At 40.9% G+C, this 17834-nt stretch overlaps 1 protein-coding gene across 2 annotated transcripts in view; it reads left to right on the plus strand.

Annotated features, from left to right (window-relative positions):
- The window catches only part of CFAP36 (cilia and flagella associated protein 36), an 84946-nt gene that overhangs the window by 882 nt on the left and 66230 nt on the right, over positions 1-17834 (plus strand). For both annotated transcript variants that reach the window (XM_074949485.1, XM_074949484.1), the window contains exon 2: positions 15377-15441. In XM_074949485.1, coding sequence (XP_074805586.1) covers positions 15377-15441 — 65 coding nt within the window. The remainder of the gene's footprint in view (positions 1-15376; positions 15442-17834) is intronic.

Raw genomic sequence — 17834 nt, forward strand, 5'->3', positions numbered from 1 at the left:
GCGCCAGCTCCCCCAAGCGCAGTCACCACGGCTACTCGGGGCGTGGCCTCTCTGCCGAGGCTGGTTACAAGGCCGCCGGCTAGTGCCCTGGGATCTGGCCTGCAAATGTCCCGGACTCGTTCCCTGGAGGCGAGACCTGCCTGCGTGTCAGGCACCATCCTTCTCCCAAGTGCTTCTCAGAAAGCACTAAGCTGGTCCTTAGATCTGTGCTCTGCTAGTTTTACTTCCTAGTGACTCAGTGCTGTGCCTCCAACAGGGGATAGATTTCAGAGTAGCAGCGGTGTTAGTCTGTATTCAGAAAAAGAAAAGGAGTACTTGTGGCACCTTAGAGACTAACAAATTTATTTGAGGAGCCGATGAAGTGAGCTGTAGCTCATGAAAGCTTATGCTCAACACGGGATAGTATCAAATAAAGATGGAAATTTTAAGTGTCCCATGGAGACATACTTAGCGAAGTTCTTCATTGTAAAGCTTAGAACGGTCTTGACATTTATGAAAGGTCAATGGAGTTGCTTTAATAATTGCTAATTAGCAGGGCTTTTAATTATGCATGTTAGAGTCAGGAGTTCATGAAAGTAGTTTGGCAGGAGTTAAGATTTTCGGGACTGTTACAGGCACTAAAAAAAGGTTTTATTACTCTTTGCAGGTTTTACATTATTAACAAATGCATTAAAGCATTTTATATCTATTGTTTTGCTCTTGGAAAATGTAATTTCCAGTAATTGACAGATAATTTACTGATTCAGTACAAGGAATGAACAGGTCATTTACTGTCATCTACCATCTAGTAAATGACTTCTAGAAATGCTAATTATTATTATTCAAAATTTTCTTTAATCTAAAGTTTATATAAATAAGTGATTGTGTGGTATAAAGATTTTAGTGGTATGGTATTGCTTTGAGGGTGAACACTTCTCACAAAGCAATCACTTTTCTGACCTGTCAGTCCTCATCCTTAAAGAAAATCTGCACAACAGTTTCAGAAGGTGAGTCTGGAAGCTTAAATTCATTCCTCTGCTAGACACTAAGGCTATGTCTACACTAGAGACCTTACAGCGGCACAGATGTACCGATGCAGCTGCACCGATATAAGATCTCTCTTGCAGCCGCTCTGTGCCAATGGGAGAGAGCTGTCCCATCAACATAATTAAACCACCCCCAATGAGAGGCGGTAGCTGTGCATACTACTACTTATGCCAGCGAAACTTATATTGCTTGGGGTGTGTTTTTTTTTTCACACCACCTAGCGATATAAGTTTTGCCGACATAAGTGGTAGTGTAGACAAGGCTTAAAAATCAAGGACTTTGAACAGAGATACTGGATTTGTGGTTTATTACAACAGTCTGTAACCTGCTAACGCCCTCTTTTTGTCCTATGACTTCAGAGGTGTTAATGGGCCACTCTGCCTTGAATGTATGTGCTAACTACATATGCTGAACAATCTGTTCCACCTTGCATGTTGCTGTGACAGAGGGAGTACCTTTCCCATACCTGAAGAAGAGCTCTGTGTGGCTTGAAAGCTTGTACCTCCTCCCTGAATTTCTCCATCACTCCCCCAGTGGTCAACTAGTTACATGAAGTGTTGCCAATTTAGTATTTGGTTGGAAATTTGAATTGAAATTGAAACATTAATACACACTTTAAAAGCACATACAGTATATGATAAAATACTTGTACCTGAAAAAGCATAATAGGTTTGAAAATATGAACAAAGATTAGCTTCCTCACACAGCTGTTGTTTTTTATGACAATGGCAGTGCATTCTTTTTGGCGATGTTGGCCAACCTAATAATTTCAAACTGTGATTTGTAAGCAAATTGTGAGCTCTCCCCTGATAGCTAGTGATGAGCCAAGGGGTGGAGAGGGAAGGCTTCAGGACCAGACTGAACATAAGAACGGCCATACTGGTATGACAGGTTCGGTCACAGAGACCCCCTTGGGACGGTCACCTGACGTGCTGAGATTACCCCTGAGCCCATTTTCCCTGCCAGCTTGGGACTCCAGAACCCTGCTTTGTTGAGTCAGACATGCTAGCCTGCTGCAACACAGATCCAGTTCTGGTCCATGCCCCCAAAGCTGCAGACTTTGACTAAAAACTGTTCAGCAGGTCACCTATCTCCAGCACCCAGACACCCAGTTTCCAGTGGGATCTAAACCCCAAATAAATCCGTTTTACTCTGTATAAAGCTTATACAGGGTAAACTCATAAATTGTCCACCCTCTATAACACTGATAGAGAGAGATGCACAGGTGTTTGCTTCCCCCAGGTATTAATCACTTACTCAGGGTTTACTAATAAAAAAAAAAGTGATTTTATTAAATATAAAAAGTAGGATTTAAGTGGTTTCAAGTAATAACAGACAGAACAAAGTCAGTTACCAAGCAAAATAAAGCAAAAACATGCAAGTCTAAGCCTAATGCATTAAGAAACTGATTACAGGTAAAATCTTACCCTCAGAGATGTTCCAATAAGTTTCTTTCACAGACTAGACGCCTTCCTGGTCTGGGCCCAATCTTTTCCCCGGTACAGTCCTTGTTAGTTCCAGCAGACATCTTAGGTGGAAAACAGGGGTGTTCTCATGACTGGCAGCCTCTTTGTTCTGTTCCACCCCCTTTTATAGCTTTGGCACAAGGCGGGAATCTTTTGTCTCTCTGGGTCCCTACCCCTCCTTCTAAATGGAAAAGTACCAGATTTAAGATGGATTCCAGTATCAGGTGACATGGTCCCATGTCACTGTAAGACCTCATTTTTCATTACCCACGGGCTGGCCTGCCGGCACCCAGGAAGGTTTGCAAGTAAATAGACCATTTACAACCAATTGTCCTAGTCAGTGGGAGCCATCAAGCTTCTAAACCACCATTAATGGCCCACACTTTGCATAATTACAGTAGGACCTCAGAGTTATACTTCATATTTCTGCTTTCAGATACAAGAATGATACATGCATACAAATAGGAGAAATATATTCAGTAGATTATAAGCTTTGTAATGATACCTTACAAGAGACCTTTTGCATAAGCATATTCCAGTTACATTATGTTCACACTCATAAGCATATTTCCATAAAACATTGTGGAGTGCAGCGTCACAACTGGGTCAGACCAAAGGTCCATCTAGCCCAGTATCCTGTCTTCTGACAGTGGCCAATGCCAGGTGCCCCAGAGGGAATGAACAGAACAGGCAGTCATCAAGTGATCCATCCCCTGTCTCCCATTCCCAGCTTCTGGCAAACAGAGGCTAGGGACACCATCCCTGCCCATCCTGGCTAATAGCCATTGATGGACCTATCCTCCATGAATTTATCTAGGTCGTTTTTGAACCCTGTTATAATCTTGGCCTTCACAATATCCTCTGTTAAGGAGTTCCACAGGTTGACTGTGCACTGTGTGAAGAAATATTTCCTTTTGTTTGTTTTAAACCTGCTGCCTATTCATTTCATTTGGTGACCCCTAGTTCTTATGTTATGAGAAGGGGTAAATACCACTTCCTTGTTTACTTTCTCCACACCAGTCATGATGCTATAGACCTCTATCATATCCCCCCTTAGTTGTCTCTTGTCCAAGCTAAAAAGTCCCAGTCTTATTAATCTCTCCTCATACAGAAGACATTCCATACCCCTAGTCATTTTTGTTGCCCTTTTCTGTACCATTTCCAATTCCAATATATCATTTTTGAAATGGGGTGACCAAATCTGCATGCAGTATTCAAGATGTGGGCATACCATGGATTGATATAGAGGCGGTATGATATTTTCTGTCTTATTATCTATCCCTTTCTTAATGATTCCCAGCATTCTGTTTACTTTTTTGACTGCCGCTGCACATTGAGTGGATGTTTTCAGAGAACTATCCTCAATGACTCCAAGGTTTCTTTGTAGAGTGGTAACAGCTAATTTAGACCCCATCATTTTATACATATAGTTGGGATTATGTTTTCCAGTGTGCATTTGTGTATTTACATGCAAACACCTACTGTGCCTAGATATCTATCAGACAGAGCTGTGTTGCTCAAGTGATCAATTTTGGCTGATGTTGAGTTACAAATCACTTTAGTATTGACTGCAGTAGTAATGAAATGTTGTTATCCTTATTGTATGAGTAAAGGGCAGCAGAACTGTACTGAGCCTGTCTTGATCGAGGGGGTCACCCTCAGTGCTTAATTTGTGCCAGGTCTTGCCAGGGCTGAGCCCTGACACATCTAGGCTTGGCACTTGATAGCCCTGGGACCTCTGGGCTTGCCCCATCAGTTATGAAAGTAAAAAAATTGCTTGAACCCCGGTAACTAATTGCTTGAGCGCCGGCATCTCTTTCATTACAAATTAAGCATGGGGTCAACCTCAACTGAACTGCAGTTGCTATGGAGCGGGTTTGGATTTTAGATCCCAGTAGAGAGAAAGATGGAGCATGGGGGATGTGCTTTGCTTGGTGGTGTGGGCTCTGCCTAAGAGTCACAGGCATTATTTCTTTTGCCCCCTCCCCAATTGAAAGATAGAGCTGATTAGGCTCCATAGTCTTTTGTTTTTTTAAGTGTTCAGTAGAGCTGAAATCACTGATGATCAGGTCTAAGTGCTTAGACCTGCTGCAGGACAGTGTTTCTGTGGAAGAGGCTGCCCAGCCTGCACTAGCAGTGAGGTTCTCCCACTGAGAGCTGAAATCACCGAGAGCTGGGTTCAACCTCAAGAGACCAACTCACAAAGGTCACAGTGGCAGGTGGCAGCAGAAGATGATGGCTCAGAGCCATCGATGATGGAGTGGTGGCACGACAAACAGTGGTGGCCAGAGCAAGTGGCTGGTGTGAGTGGCGAGCAGCTGGAGGAATGAGCAAGGTGCCTTCTCCCTCGTATCCCCCAGCGTGGGAGATGAATTCATATGAAAGCACCTCTGAACTTAGGGTCTCCACTGAGCAAGGACAAGAGCTATGAGTGGCGTGTGTTGGAGGGAAGAGGAAAGGGCACGTGAAAGGGATATTTGTTTGTTGGACTATGTGTTAGTGACTTTGCTCCAGAGTGCTAGATTTGTGACTGGGAAAGGTATATAAATATACATTTCCTAGTAGGCCAAAATTTTTAAAATACATTATTTTCCAAGGTCATTATCTCACATCATCGCTATCTTAAGAAGTTGTTATCTTGGGGAGTTTCTGTACTAAACATTTTTATTATTATATTCTAATACATTTTTTCATAAGAACTGCCATATTGGGTCAGACCAATGGTCCACCTAGCCCAGTATCCTGTCTTCCGACAGTTGCCAATGCCAGGTGCTTCAAAGGGAATGAACTGAACTGGCAATCATTGAGTGATCCATCCCCTATTGTCCACTCCTAGCTCCTGGTGAACAGAGGCTAGGACTCTCAGAGCATGATGTTGCATCCCTGCCCATCCTGGCTAATAGCCATTGATGGACTTATCCTCCATGAACTTATCTAGTTCTTTTTTGAACCCTGTTATAGTTCTGGCCTTCACAACATCCCCTGGCAAAAAGTTCCATAGGTTGACTGTGCGTTGTGTGAAGAATTACTTCCTTTTGTTTGTTTTAAACTTGCTGCCTATTAATTTCATTGGGTGACTCCTAGTTCTTGTGTTAAGTGAAGGGGTAAGTGATATTTCCTTATACACTTTCTCCATATCAGTCGAGATTTTATAGTCTGCTGTTGTATCCCCTCTTAGTCGTTTCTTTTCCAAGCTGAAAATCCCAGTCTTTTTAATCTCTCCTCATATGGAATCTGTTCCATACCCCTAATCATTTTAGTTGCCCTTCTTTGTAGCTTTTCGAATTCCAATATATCTTTTTTGTGATGGGGTGGCCAGAACTGCATACAGTATTCAAGATGTGGGAGTATGATGGATTTATGTAGTAAAAGTGGAGGAGTTTGGTTTGCCAAACCAATCAGCAAAGCCAATACTGACAACCTACATGGAAATGGTGCAAAACATCATGCCTCTGGATTGAATGGCCAGGCAGAAAACCTTATAAACCAGTCTATTTAAGCAAGAGATACCACACTGTACAAACTGGAGGCCAATGTTAAGTGCATTGTCACTTGTTAATCCTTAAATTGAACACTGGTTCTGAACAAGACCAGCAAATGGTCACTATCTTTCTGCAATAAACTTAACTGATTGGTTAGAGGCATGTGGTGCAACAGTGAAAGACTCAGCAGTTGAAAAATTGAAGAACTCTTTCACCACATCCAAAATATGTGAGTACATGGCTGATGAATGCACCAGTGCAAATGGGCATCAAGTATTATAACACACACAATGATTTCTTGATGTCAGTGCTAGGCCAATAGATGCACTTCTAGATGTTCAGGTTCCAGGAGACACACTGGCTGCATCTGTGACAACCCACCTCTTAGAAGAGTTAAATACTTGTAAATTGAACCCCAAACAGATGGCTGCTTGTGTATTTGATGGAGCTGCAAACTTCTCTGGAGGACACAGTGGAGTGCAAATTTGCTTATAGAAAAGCGTAACCTTAATCTCTCCTATACACATTGCAGAGGCCATCTACTCCAACTAGCAGTGGTCCGAGTTGCAGAATCTTCAAAAGACATTAAAAAGGCCATATATTTACTTTGTTATACTCTTTTTTTCAGCAAGAGTCCAAAAGGAGTAACATCTTGGAAAAAATAGAAGATATACTGGGACTGAAGTTGAAATTAGTCCAACCTGGAAAAATCCACTGGCTTTCTCTTGAACGACCCTTGGCTGTTGTCTTAAAGTTACTGCAACTGTTATTATTGGCTTTGGAAAGTATCTACTGAGATGGGACCGATCTAAGTAGTGAGACTGGTGGACTACTTTGCTACTAAGTTCAGAGAAAACTATAGCCATTCTCTCTCTTGTAAGTCTACTTGGGTCATTAAACAATGTCATCTGCTACAATACTAGAAGATCTTTGTCCAGTAATAGACGCTACACTTGGATCAATCAGAGAGCTATCCGTTGAAAACGTACTAGAAGAAGCAAAGACTTCAGTCCTGAAGTTGACTAATGAAGGCACTTATATTGAATCCTTAAGTGAAGAGGACAAGAAGTGTTTGTTAAGCCAGCTGAAAAAGTAAACGGACTAGATTCTTAAAAATCTACAACAGCGACTTCTGGATTCTACTCAACCTCTACATAGTTTTACAGATGCCTGTCTTATAAAATATCGACAGCTGAGTGGAGTGAGGCACTACCAGCAGTGGGGCTGCTATGTGATCAGGACAGAATAGAGAATTTGAACACAGAGTGAAATATCATACGACGAATGTTTGAAGATTTAACATCAACCTTTTATCATCACTAGCGGTTTGACTCAACATTTATGCTATGTTTCCCTCCCAGAATGAAAGAATTAGGAATTAATCTCTTGCTACTCCCAGTCACAATAGCTGAAGCTGAGCGTTCTTTTTCCTCATTGAATATAATTTTGTGTTCTGAAAGAAGTTGCCTTCTGCCTGATCATGAGTATATCATGAAGGACTGGAAGTACCGAACGCACAAGAAGCCACCAAAGATTAATGCACTGCATCTGAGAAGTTCATTAACAGCGTTGTGCGAAATTACAAGAAACCAAGAAGAATGCAGATGATGTGCTTCATAGTAGGCTTGAGTAGCCAGCTTTAATTTCTGTGATGATTTTAAAACATGAGTTAAATTTAATAAAATGGTTGTGAAACATTTTTCAGTTTTTACTATGGTGCCCACATTCACCCTCATGGTCTCACCCCTCATTGGCCCTCATCCTCCTGTATATTCAAAAAAAAACCCCCCCCCCATTTCAGTTCCTAGGGAAACCACTGCTTGTCTCTCTCACCAACAGAAGTTGTTCCAATAAAAGATCTTTTCTCACCCACCTTGCATTTCAACTTAGTGCCCAGCATTGGATACCTAAATCCATGTTTAGGCACATATATAAAAGTCATTAGATTTTTCAGGTGTGCTCAACCCCCTGGGGGGAAAAAAAGCACTTTTATTTGTGAGTAAATATAGATTTGGTGCCTAATTTAAGATACCTAAATTTGAAAATTTTAGTCAATGTCCAACTATACAAGGGTTCAAGGGAGGGAAATTTATCACTGCTAACAAACTGACTTAAGATATCACTTCTATATTTAAGCATCATGGATGAGGTCTGATGATCTGCTTCTGTCAGTAAGGCACAGAAATCCATGAAACTTTTCAATAACAGACCTTCATGTCATATGTCTGAGACATTACAAACAGGGCTGAAGCACTGACTACTTCTGTATCTTTTGTCACTGTGACCTGCACTCTGACCTAGTGCTGACTATTCTACATCTTGTTATACAAGATGTTGCACAGCTCCGGTCCTTGGAGGTTCTAGCTGCAGCTCCCTCTTGTCTCTCATAACATCTGATATATTAGCATCTGACAGTGATGTGCACTCATTTTTAATTCTGTGTGGTAGACAGAGACTTTAAGCCATTCACTTGTCCAAAGAGGCTATGGTTTGCCTTGGGACACAGGCCAGTATAAACTGGGAAGAGAGGGTGGGAGGAGATAACATTTTTCTAGCTGTTTGGAAAGTTGATTGTAATTACAGCAGAGGTTAATTAGTGGACAGAGTGATGGTGGGGTAGTCACAGATCCATTAGAAGTATAATTTGTAACTTATGTATAGCTCTGTGTTGTGTGCATCGATACGTATTACAGGCTTGTCTGAGATTTCTAAAGCTTTCAGAAGTACTTCTAGGCAACTCTCCTTTTTTTATAGCTGTACAGTACTAATGAAATGTCAGGTTCATATGACTTTTTAATTCTGTAATTTAGTGAAGCAACCATAGTCTTGATGAAATCTGCCTTTTAACTCCAGGATTTTTCTGAACAGATCTTAGCTTGTCAGAAGTATGGTAGACTCCAGAGGGGTAGAGGGGGGAGTATTGTAAGAAGCCTTAGTATTAGTTTAATTATTAACAGCTCTTAGTAGTTTCTATAACTTCATAATTCAGTATTTAAATCTCACATTGTTGTTTAGCAGCCTTTCTTCCCTTCTAAGAACAGGAGCAGGGAGCAACTCTTTCATTAACTCTTGAGGGATTTACTGGCTTCAAGTACAAGCAAGGGATGTCCCAAGGCTATATCCCTAAGCCCCATTACCCAGTGTTGCTGAATAATATAGATCCTGTTTTATTTCAGAAAGTCTGTGTGAACTATTGTAAACCTGCAACTATTATAAATAAGTGTAAGACTCATTATGGTAGTCCCTCTGTTGCTGGGCACATATTTCCATCTTACTGTCCAGGGTGCAACAGAGTAATGCCACCTTGACTGAGGTTGTAGTTTCCAAGAGGTACTTTCTTCTGGGGTTCTATTCAGTTTTCTTGAAATGCTTGCTTACTTCTATGATTTTATTCTGAATTATCAAAATAAAAGGAAAATAATCCATCTGATCTGAGAGTCCCTAGTGAAGAGTTCCATCTTCTAGCAGGGATAAAGCAATTTGTCTCCCAGGTTCTCCAGGTCCTCAAGCTCATCTTTGTCTGGGAAGTCTCCTGGCTCTGTTTCTTCCTGGTATTGGGAGGAGCACAAACAGCTATCTGCACCAGAAAATATGACAAGACACCATCTCTGGCATGAATAAAGTAGTCCTCATTTCAGGATCTTCAGGCCATCTATTCAGAGAAAAGCCTGAGAGCTGTCTGGCTCTGGTAGTTTCCCCAGAAACAGGATACTTCCCTCTGAGAAGCTAAGACCCAGCCCACCCCACACAGTTATTCCCTTTCCTGGTTAAATACCTGCCCTCATGAGCCAAGATGGGAACCTTCTTTCTGCAATTGGTAGGCTACATAAGTTCTCTAGGGTGGGACAAGCCCTCTTCCTGGCTCCCTTTGCAGGTAGTTATCACCTTCCCAACTTGGTCTAGTGTGGAATATGTACACCCCATCACAGGGTTGTTGACCTTATTTCCATTGAGTGTTGATATTCCTTCACTGTTCAGTGCATCGATAGCCTTTAAGGGACGTTTGACGATATTGATTTCTAGCTTCAGCTCCTTCTCTTGGCTCCTGGAGACAGTTCGTATTTATTTTTGTCTCTTGCTTTCTCTTTTAGATTAAATTTGAAATGATATTTGAAGGTGAAGAGTGCTTTAGAGTTGCATTGGGGCATCTCTTGTCCTGAAGCATTTCCCCAAGCTGGAGTCTGGAGAGAGTGGAGTGCTTCACATCTTCTGAGGCCTCAAAATGAGACTCTTTTAAGTACAAACTGTTCTTAGCCTTGATTGCTTGAAACACAACTTCCCTGAAGTGGAATGCCTGATCCAACATCTGAAGTGCAGTCTTGTATCTCTAACTGGTAGGGAGACTGGGAAGAGGGCTTGTGCCACCCTAGAGAACTTATGTAGCCTACCAATTGCAGAAAAAAGGTTCCCATCTTGGCTCATGAGGGCAGTGAGCACTGAGGTTCAACTTTTCTGTGTAGAACCGTCGTCTAAATCTGAAGTATTCTTGTGAACATAGAGTAGCCTTTTCACACAGGACACATTGAAACCATGGAAGTTAAGGTGAGTGGTGTATCCTGAAAACTCCAAATGAGACTGTTGTAAATCCAAACTGTATGTCAGCCTGGATTGCTTCAGAGACCTTGAAGTGGATTTCTGATCTAACATGTAAAGTATGCTTTTGCATCTTTGTCTGTTAAATGAGGATTTTACTCAGGAAGTCATTGAAATTTAAGACATTGGCACAATACTGTCTTCAAATTTGAAATCTACATGTTGACATAGAACCATCTTTGAAGTGTAGGAAACATTATGATCATAGAGTTTAAGGTAGGAGGTACTGATACAAAACTGCATCATCAGTCTGAAGCACCAGTGAGCTCCAGTCTCCTTGTTAAAGCATCAATACACTTCATCACCTTGGCGCAAGTAGCTTTAATTCTTCAGGGCTTGAGACTGGTGAACTGCACCCCAAAATGGAAGCTCTGCGTCTGGGACACTGTTCAACCAGGCCTCTGCTCAGTCAAAGCTGATATTGTTGAGTATACTAGAATCATAGAAGATTTGGGTTGGCAGAGACCTCAGGAGGCCATCTAGTCCAACCCCCTGCTCAAAGCAGGACCAACCGCAACTTAATCATCCCAGCCAGGGCTTTGTCAACCCAGGCCTTAAAAACCTCTAAGGATGGAGATTCCACCACCTCCTTAGGTAACCCATTCCAGTGCTTCACCATCCTCCTGGTGAAATAGTGTTTCCTAATATCCAATCTAGACCTCCCCCACTGCAACTTGAGACCATTGCTCCTTGTTCTGTCATCTGCCACCACTGAGAACAGCCGAGCTCCATCCTCTTTGGAACCCCACTTCAGGTAGTTGAAGTCTGCTATCAAATGCCCCCTCACTCTTCTCTTCTGCAGACTAAACAATCCCAGTTCCCTCAGCCTCTCTTCATAAGTCATGTGCCCCAGCTCCCTGAACTTTTTTGTTGCCTTCCATTGGACTCTCTCCACTTTGTCCACATCCTTTCTGTAGTGTGGGGCCCAAAACTGGATGCAGTACTCCAGATGTGGCCTCACTAGTGCCGAATAGAGAGGAATAATCACTTCCCTCGATTTGCTGGCAATGCTCCTACTAATACAGGCCAATATGCCGTTAGCTTTCTTGGCAACAAGGACACACTGCTGACTCATATCCAGCTTCTCACCCACTGTCCTTTTCTGCAGAACTGCCGCTTAGCCAGTCGGTCCCCAGCCTGTAGTGGTGCATGGGCTTCTTCCGTCCTAAGTGCAGGACTCTTCACTTGTCCTTGTTGAACCTCATCAGATTTCTTTTGGCCCAATCCTCCAATGTACTGACCCATTGTCTTTGATACCTAATCACTGATGCTATTAACACTGGCTGCTTGAAGTTTGATGGTTAGGCATTGAATTGTTACTCTGTTTCTTCAATGCGGAGCAAATTTGCAGAGCAGCCCCCTTGATGCATAGAATCTTTGAAGTAAGGTCGTGACTCGTGTCGTGTTTTTTCCAGTGTAGATACAGAGTTATCTCATGGAACTAAGCCATAAACTCTTTACAGCTCAAAGTAAGTCACTTTGATGCATGGCTGCTTCAAGTAGCAAGTAGTAGTTGAGGCAGTGTATTATTCCCATGTGGGTTTGATAAGTTGTACTGTGCAAACGAGGACTATTTCTGTTTCGAAGAATTTGAACCTAATAGTTTCACCCTTCTGTTATCTTTCACATTCCCCAAGGTACAATCTGGACTTTTGAACAACTGTGTCCCTTTACTACTCTAGCCTGGGATGCCTTTTACGCTGCTTTGCTGTCAGAACATCCACTCCTGGCCTGTTCACACAGCCTTCAACATTTAAAATCACTCCCAGCTATGTTATGTGAATGCTCTGGCCAGCCACTCATGAATTACATACAGGGTGACGCCTGCAAATTCCTAATCCCAGCCTTGTCCCTTAGAAATGTGTGTCTTGTATTGCTCAGTACCAGTGTTCCCGCTATTTTTTTTCATCCGTGTGAGGAATGAATTTTGTTATGTGCACCATCAGTAGAAACCAAAAACCTAGATGCAATATACAGTATATTTTTAAAAAGTTACCATAGGGATAATTACTCCAGCCAGGACAGGTTAGGCATTTTAGAAATCACTTCTCAAAGAATTAAATTTAAGCGTAAGAGAGAAATAAAAATTATGAAATGCATAGACCAGGCAAAAAACTAAAATAACACTCTTTCAGAGAAGTATCAAGAAGTAACAACAACAACAATAATACAACAAAAATAATACAAGTATGTGTTGGGAGGTGAGTGTGAAAGACGAGTGTGTGTGTGAGAGACAGAGACGCGCGTTGCCCCTTTAAGTATGCTGACCTCACTTTAAGTGTGCTGCCCTTTTAAGTAGATCAGCGCATTCAGACACAGTAGCAGCTGCCAGCAAGCTCCCTCCATCCTAGGCCCTGTCGTGTCCCCTCCCCCCGCTCTGTATAGGGGCAGGGGGAGGAGGACACCCTGACATCAGTGCCCCCTCCCTCCCTGCTCTGCGCTGCAAGCAGGAGGCTTCCGGGAGCAGCTCCAAGGCAGAGGGCAGGAGCAGCATGGCAGTGTGGGGAGGGACACCTGAACTGCTGTGCCTGAAGTGTGCGGCATTTGATAGCATGCTGGGCAGCCACCCAGCTGCGCAGCTTAGAGGGAACTTAGCTCAGTACCCTTTTGAACAGAACAGGTTCATAGAAAGTCCATCATTTCATCAAAGGAAAATGATAATGCACCAGCCTTGTTATCCCAAATGGAGTTTCACACACACTTTACTCCAAACACAAGGGTTAAGATAAAACAATAAAATAAGTTTATTAACTACATAAGATAGTTTTTAAGAGATTACAAGATGATGCATAAATCAGGATTGGTTACAAAAGATTAAAACGCAAGCTAGTGGCTAATTTAAGAAACTGACAGAATTCAAAACGAAGGTTTTCCTCATCATATGCTGCAGTAAATTTTACAGGCTGGGTCTCCTTTCAGCCAAGGACCCACCCCCTTAGTTCAGTGTCCTTCAGGTATTCATTGACGTCATGAGCAGAGGGATGGGAGGAGGAATGAATCCCCCTCTTTATAATTCAATTTATTGTGCTAGAAACATCCTTGCTGAGTCATGGACACACAGTCTGTTGTGGACATGAGATTTGAACTGCCCTGTGATGAAATATAAATTTCTTGTTTACACTGTCTTGTTGCTGGAGAATGGCTGCTTAAGCAGGTCATAGCCCTTTAACACCTAGCTGAGGTGTCTGCCTGTCTTTGTCTCTGAAAAACTGGTTTGGGCCTACTTTTCTCAACTTTGGGCATGTTATAACAATGTTATACAGTAGAATCTTGTAACTTTACATACAGTATTGCCACACATATTTTACCAGGACATTATTTAACAGATTGACTTTTCTAATGAAATCTCGTACGGTATACTTTGTACAAAATTTGTCAGAGTCTTGGAAAAGTGGTGAACATAATAGTATAGACCGTCACATTGTTCCGTAGCGTTTCATATTCAGGTTAATGCTCTGTTAGGTAGGGGATGTCATTTTGTCAGATAAAATCCAGAGCCCTTCAGACAAGGTTCAAAAGCATTGGTGCGAATGTGTGATGACAACACAGATATAGCTTCATGATGCAAGAGCAGTGAATTATTGTTAAGTTTGATAAAAAGGATACCTCATTCAGTGTTATCAATGCAGAGTCTTCAACATAAATTTTCATCTTAGATTTGGAGGTATTGATGGATGAAATTTCAAAACATGCATTATGTGAGAAGGGTTTTTCTACAATGCAACTTGTTAAATTCAAGACTGGCTCAAACTGGGCTTCATCAAAACACATCTACACCTATTCTCAAACATGACATTCATGTAAAGCCTCTCCTGGTTACCACAAATCCAAGGCACTAGGTTTCTATCAGTCCCTGGAAAAATCATGGAGCAGGTCCAGATTGGGTCCCACACTACAAAAAGGATTTGGAAAAATTGGAAAGAGTCCAGCAGAGGGCAACAAAAATGATTAGGGGACTGGAGCACATGACTTATGAGGAGAGGCTGAGGGAACTGGGATTATTTAGTCTGCAGAAGAGAAGAATGAGGGGGGATTTGATAGCTGCTTTCAACTACCTGAAAGGGGATTCCAAAGAGGATGGCTCTAGACTGTTCTCAGTGGTAGCAGATGATAGAATAAGGAGGAATGGTCTCAAGTTGCAGTGGGGGAGGTTTAGGTTGGCTGTTAGGAAAAACTTTTTCACTAGGAGGGTGGTGAAGCACTGGAATGGGTTACCTAGGGAGGCGGTGGAATCTCCTTCCTTAGAGGTTTTTAAGGTTAGGCTTGACAAAGCCCTGTCTGGGATGATTTAGTTGGTGATTGGTCCTGCTTTGAGCAGGGGGTTGGACTAGATGGCCTCCAGAGGTCCCTTCCAACCCTGATATTCTATCATTCTATGATTGTATAAAGTCTTAGAGCAAACAGTATGTGAGTTGTATTGCAAATCATGCCATATGTTTTCTCGAAAATTGGAAATTGGGCATATTGAACTCACTCTTCCCAACTGTTATCTATCTGAATACAATAAATATTTATAATTTGTCGGTTTTTCTGCAGTTTACCACTGTCATAATATATTTTTCTAGCAGTTGGAAAACTATGATATTTCTGTATATCATTCTATCCCTGGATGGCTTGGGGCCATGGCTGCGTATGTGACTTGAGGTTAAATATATATTACCTTTTGTAATAGGTAGATCTTACTTTTAAATTAGGGCTTCATTTAATTGAAGGTCACTAACTTTAATATTTCAATATTTGAAATACTCTATGTACTATTGACATATACATTTTTAAGAAAAGTCAAGTTTGTTCGTTTTTTAATTTCAGTTTTTGATGATGAAGAAGAAAGCAAGTTGTCCTATACAGAGATTCATCAGGAGTACAAAGCTCTGGTGAGTATTATTCACCAATTGCACTTAATCTTATAAGAAATTTGTACTGTAATTTAAAAATAAATATTTTAGGTGAAGCATTCCAAATCCAACCGAATATTCCGCACCATGCTGCCAAAACTTCCAAGCCCCAGGGAGGAGTCTGTTTCCCTTCTAGCAACCAACCATACACTTGTAATTTTTACAAAAACTGGAAGCAACCATTTACAAAATCTAATGATTGCACATTCAAAAAACCATAGTGGCAGATTAAAGGGGAGAGAGGGCTGGCTAGGGTGTAGGAAACTGGAGCATAGGTATGGGCATATTGGATCAGCAGCAGTTCATTTAGTCCAGTCTCTTGTCTCTGACAGTGGCCAGTACCAGATGTGTCAGGGGAATATGTGAGAACCTCATGGTTATTCCATTTTTGTCCACTAACTCATAGGTGAAATTTCTTCCTAAACCTAAGCCTTAGTAGTTGACTTATACCCTGAAGTGTGAAGGTTCATATACTGTCTAAAAACAGTTTTATTCTACTTAATGTAACTGTGTATGTCTTCACTATTTCTGTAAATAAAGAATTCTTTTCTGAATCCTCCCAAATTTTTGGCCTTAGTGATATCTTGTGACAGTGAGTTCTACAAGTTAATTGTGCATTATGAAGTATGTATTTTCTTTATCAATTTTAAATTTGTTGCCTTTCAACTTAATTTAATATTTCCTTGTTCTTGTATTATGAGAGGAGAAGTAGGAAGAGCTGATTTACCCTTTTAAAACTTTATTATTTTGTTTACCTCTCATGAATCATCTTATTTGTGTAAACTAAAAAATACCAGACTTTTCAATCTTTTTGGTTTTGGAAGTCTTTGCATAACTCATTGTTTTCAGAGCCTGTCTCTGACTTCCTTATTTTTTGAGCTAGGGTGACTAGAACTGAACACAGCATTTCAGGTGAGGGTGATTTATATAATTTCCAACCGTCTTGTTTCACTTTGGTTATGGTAGAGTCCATCTCATCCATATAGGCTCTCTCCAAAAAAGTTTCTCAGTGCCTAATAGATGTAATACTCTACTCTGTACACCATGCATTGGGATTCTGAAATTCCTCCTGTTTAGCTGGACATAAGCCATTTTCATAATAATCTAAATTGACTTTGAGGGATCTATTTGTGACATCTACTTTTATCAATGGCATAAAAGGTAACATAACCAGAGGTTCCTTCCCCGCATGCACTAGAAATGTATCTAGATATTTAAAGAGATCTAGCACTTTCAATCATAGTAAGAAAGACACAAAATGCCTCTCCCAAACATCACATATAGCTATTGAGGTTGTGATTGCATCTAAGGAATTGGACATTTAAATAATTAAGAAAATAGTGTTTTCCTTACTCAGTTGTGCACTTGCAAGACTGTTACTCCTGGCAGTTACAGTGGTGCAAAAGTCTATTCATTAGACAAAGGAAATTTACATCAGAATGTGTGCAAGTTTCAGTTGTTTGTAATTTTGTTTTACTGGCTCTCTTTTCTCCAATCTTAGTAAAGTGATGATTCTTCCCTGATAACTAACCACATGCAAAATTTGAATTTTAAAATTTATTTTTATTTTTGAATATTTGAAAAATATTCAAACAATTTCTTAAAGCAGAAAACAAGTATCTCTCCAAAATACTCATCTCTGCATATTCCCATGTTGCCCATACCCTGGCACACAGGCATGGCATAAACTTGTCATACTTTATGGCCTGGGAGTATATTCCATTCTTCCCACCTCAGCAGAAATTCCATGCTCAAAGCCCATTGTTTCAGTCTTGAAATAGGGACCAGGATTTGGCAGTGTATTAGAAGTTGGCCTATATTTTACTGCCTTCTTGAACCCTGTTCAGGTTATTCTTCTTCAAGTACACAGTGTGGTAATGTCATGTTGATGTCCATTTTTAAGGTCCATTTAATTTTATCCAAGATCTTTTTCTTGAATTTAGCCATTGTGGGGCATGCCCCAAACACACATACATAGAAATCATGATGTAACTGTGTATTCAAATGGTATCAATTCAGATTGTATTCCTTAAGTCCCAGACTTTGAAGTTTCTCCAGAATCCAAACAAAGCATAATGAATAAACATAAAATATATTAGTTTTAGGCATACATTTAAATTATTGTCTTGTAATTTGTGTGGACATTTATATATTTATTTTTTCTTCCAATTTAGAATAAATAAAAATTGTCCATACACAGACCCTGAATGTCCTGTCAGTTGTTTAAAATTAGAAAACCCTAATGCAATACAGTCAGTCCTCCCCTTTTACCAATCAACAACATAATCAAATACTAACACGCCCATGCACTGGTCTGTACCTTAATCCCGCTATGTCTCTTCAGAGGTGAGCTAAAACAAATGGGCCCTGTA

The sequence above is a fragment of the Natator depressus genome, chromosome 3 (assembly GCF_965152275.1).
Source record: "Natator depressus isolate rNatDep1 chromosome 3, rNatDep2.hap1, whole genome shotgun sequence".
Taxonomy (NCBI): Eukaryota; Metazoa; Chordata; order Testudines; family Cheloniidae; genus Natator; species Natator depressus.